Source organism: Bison bison, unplaced genomic scaffold (assembly GCF_000754665.1).
Source record: "Bison bison bison isolate TAMUID 2011002044 unplaced genomic scaffold, Bison_UMD1.0 scf7180017858879, whole genome shotgun sequence".
Taxonomy (NCBI): domain Eukaryota; kingdom Metazoa; phylum Chordata; class Mammalia; order Artiodactyla; family Bovidae; genus Bison; species Bison bison.
This window is the reverse complement of record NW_011489451.1, coordinates 5,815-7,948: the sequence shown is the minus strand read 5'-3', so window position 1 is coordinate 7,948 and position 2,134 is coordinate 5,815. Positions and strand designations below refer to the sequence as shown.

At 43.9% G+C, this 2,134-nt stretch overlaps 1 protein-coding gene across 1 annotated transcript; it reads left to right on the top strand.

The window, feature by feature from the left end:
* Positions 1-474: 474 nt before the first annotated feature.
* On the top strand, positions 475-1,404 carry LOC104980923 (olfactory receptor 1361-like). Its single transcript, XM_010829789.1, has one exon. The coding sequence runs from the start codon at positions 475-477 to the stop codon at positions 1,402-1,404; it is 930 nt and encodes a 309-aa protein (XP_010828091.1).
* The last annotated feature ends 730 nt before the right edge of the window (positions 1,405-2,134 follow it).

Sequence of the window (2,134 nt, the reverse complement as noted above, 5' to 3'; positions counted from 1 at the left end):
TGTTTCTCTCATTTTCTTTTTTTTTTTTTAATTAATTTTATTTTATTTTTAAACTTTACATAATTGTATTAGTTTTGCCAAATATCAAAATGAATCCACCACAGGTATACATGTGTTCCCCATCCTGAACCCTCCTCCCTCCTCCCTCCCCATACCATCCCTCTGGGTCGTCCCAGTGCACTAGCCCCAAGCATCCAGTATCGTGCATTGAACCTGGACTGGCATCTCATTTCATACATGATATTTTACATGTTTCAATGCCATTTTCTTACTTTGATGTTTCCTTAATTTGACCATCTTTGTGAGGTATGCCTCTTGTCTTCCCCACTGTTATTTTGTTTATGCATTCTTCCCATTGGTGGTATAAGTAAAACCCATTGCCAAGAGAAAGGATCCAAGGTTTTATCCATCTGTAGCTAACTGAGTGAATGCTCTTTATGCTGATTCTTTTCCTGTAGCCCATCAAGACCTGAAATGAACTGCAGCAAGAACCCTGACTTTGTCCTTTCAGGACTGTCCAGTGACCCAGACAAACCACAGCTCCTCTTTGGTCTCTTCCTGGCCCTCTACTTGCTGAGTCTCATAGGAAACTTGCTACTGCTGCTGGCTATTGGCGCTGACATCCACCTCCACACCCCCATGTACTTCTTCCTCAGCCAGCTCTCCCTGGTCGACCTCTGCTTCACTACCACCACAGCCCCCAAAATGCTGGAGACTTTGTGGACCAGCAATGGACTGATCTCCTTCTCTGAGTGCCTGGCCCAATTATATTTCTTCGCAGTTTTTGCTAACATGGACAACCTGCTTTTGACTGCCATGGCTATCGACCGCTATGCTGCCATCTGCCATCCCCTGCACTATGCACTCCTAATGACTCCTTGCAGATGTGGGCTGCTGGTGGGTGGGTCATGGGGAGTGGCCCACTCCGACTCTTTGATCCAAACCTTGATGCTAACTCAACTATCATTCTATACTAATCTAGAGATTCCTCACTTTTTTTGTGATTTCAAACCACTCTTAAGGTTTTCCTGCTCTGATACCCACCTCAATGAGGACCTGATGATGGTTCTGACAGGACTCTTAGGAATCAGCCCTCTCCTCTGCATCATAAGCTCCTATGCCCATATTTTCCTTGCTGTAGCTCGGATCCCATCAGCACAAGGCAAAAAGAAAGCCCTGGCCACATGCAGCTCCCACCTCTCCATGGTCATCCTCTTCTACATCTCAGTCTTTGCCACCTACCTGAAGTCCCCATCAGCTTCTCATGCCTCTGGGGAGCTGGGTGCTGCTATCATGTATGCCCTGGTCACCCCCACTCTCAATCCTTTCATTTATAGTCTAAGAAATAAGGATGTGAAGAGTTCCCTGAAAAGGATTCTGAGTGTGAAAAGTTCTTGGGATTAAGGATAATCTCCATAAAAAAGCATTTGGAAAAAATCTCTCCCCACTTCACCACGACATTTACAAAGTGCATCAGTTAACATCAAGATTCTCACAGAGCATTACATAGACAACTGGAAATAAAACTGATATAGAAACCAGGACAACTTCCATATTTAGGGAATATTTCACGCAGGAAATTCCCAAGGTTGTGAATCAACACATGAGCAATCCCACTCACCAAGAAAGCAGAGATCAGAGTTTGAAACATGGGGTACCTCAAGCAACTAAAAGTTATAGAATAAGGCACAAGAGAAGAGAGATCTTTGCAGAAGATATCCAAAAATAGTTTGGGGGAAACAGATGCTGTGGCTGTGGCTGACTTCAAGGTATGAATGGAAAGACCACTTTAGACTTATCAGAAAGAAGCTGCTATAGGATTGAAATAAAATACACTAGAAGTGGAGCAGGGCTTGGAGAAGAGCAGTACCAGGAAAGTGGGTTGCTCTGCACACCTTATTAATACTCTTGTTATCAAACTATCACTCTTAAAGTCCAAGTCTTAAGAGTAAAAATCACATCCTTGAGTAAGCCCTACACTAGACCCGACTGAACACAGGCTAAATCCAAACCCCTGACCATGACACCAGGAAGAGAGAATTTGGAGGCTGAGTCATATCACAAAAGAGAGTGACACCTTGGGCTTTCCACAAATCCATACTCCCAGAGCATAAAACCAAGCCTACTTGATTCA

Coding starts and splice junctions, on each gene's coding strand:
- LOC104980923 (XM_010829789.1), top strand. CDS start 475: ATGAACTGCAGCAAGAACCCTGACTTTGTCCTTTCAGGACTGTCCAGT.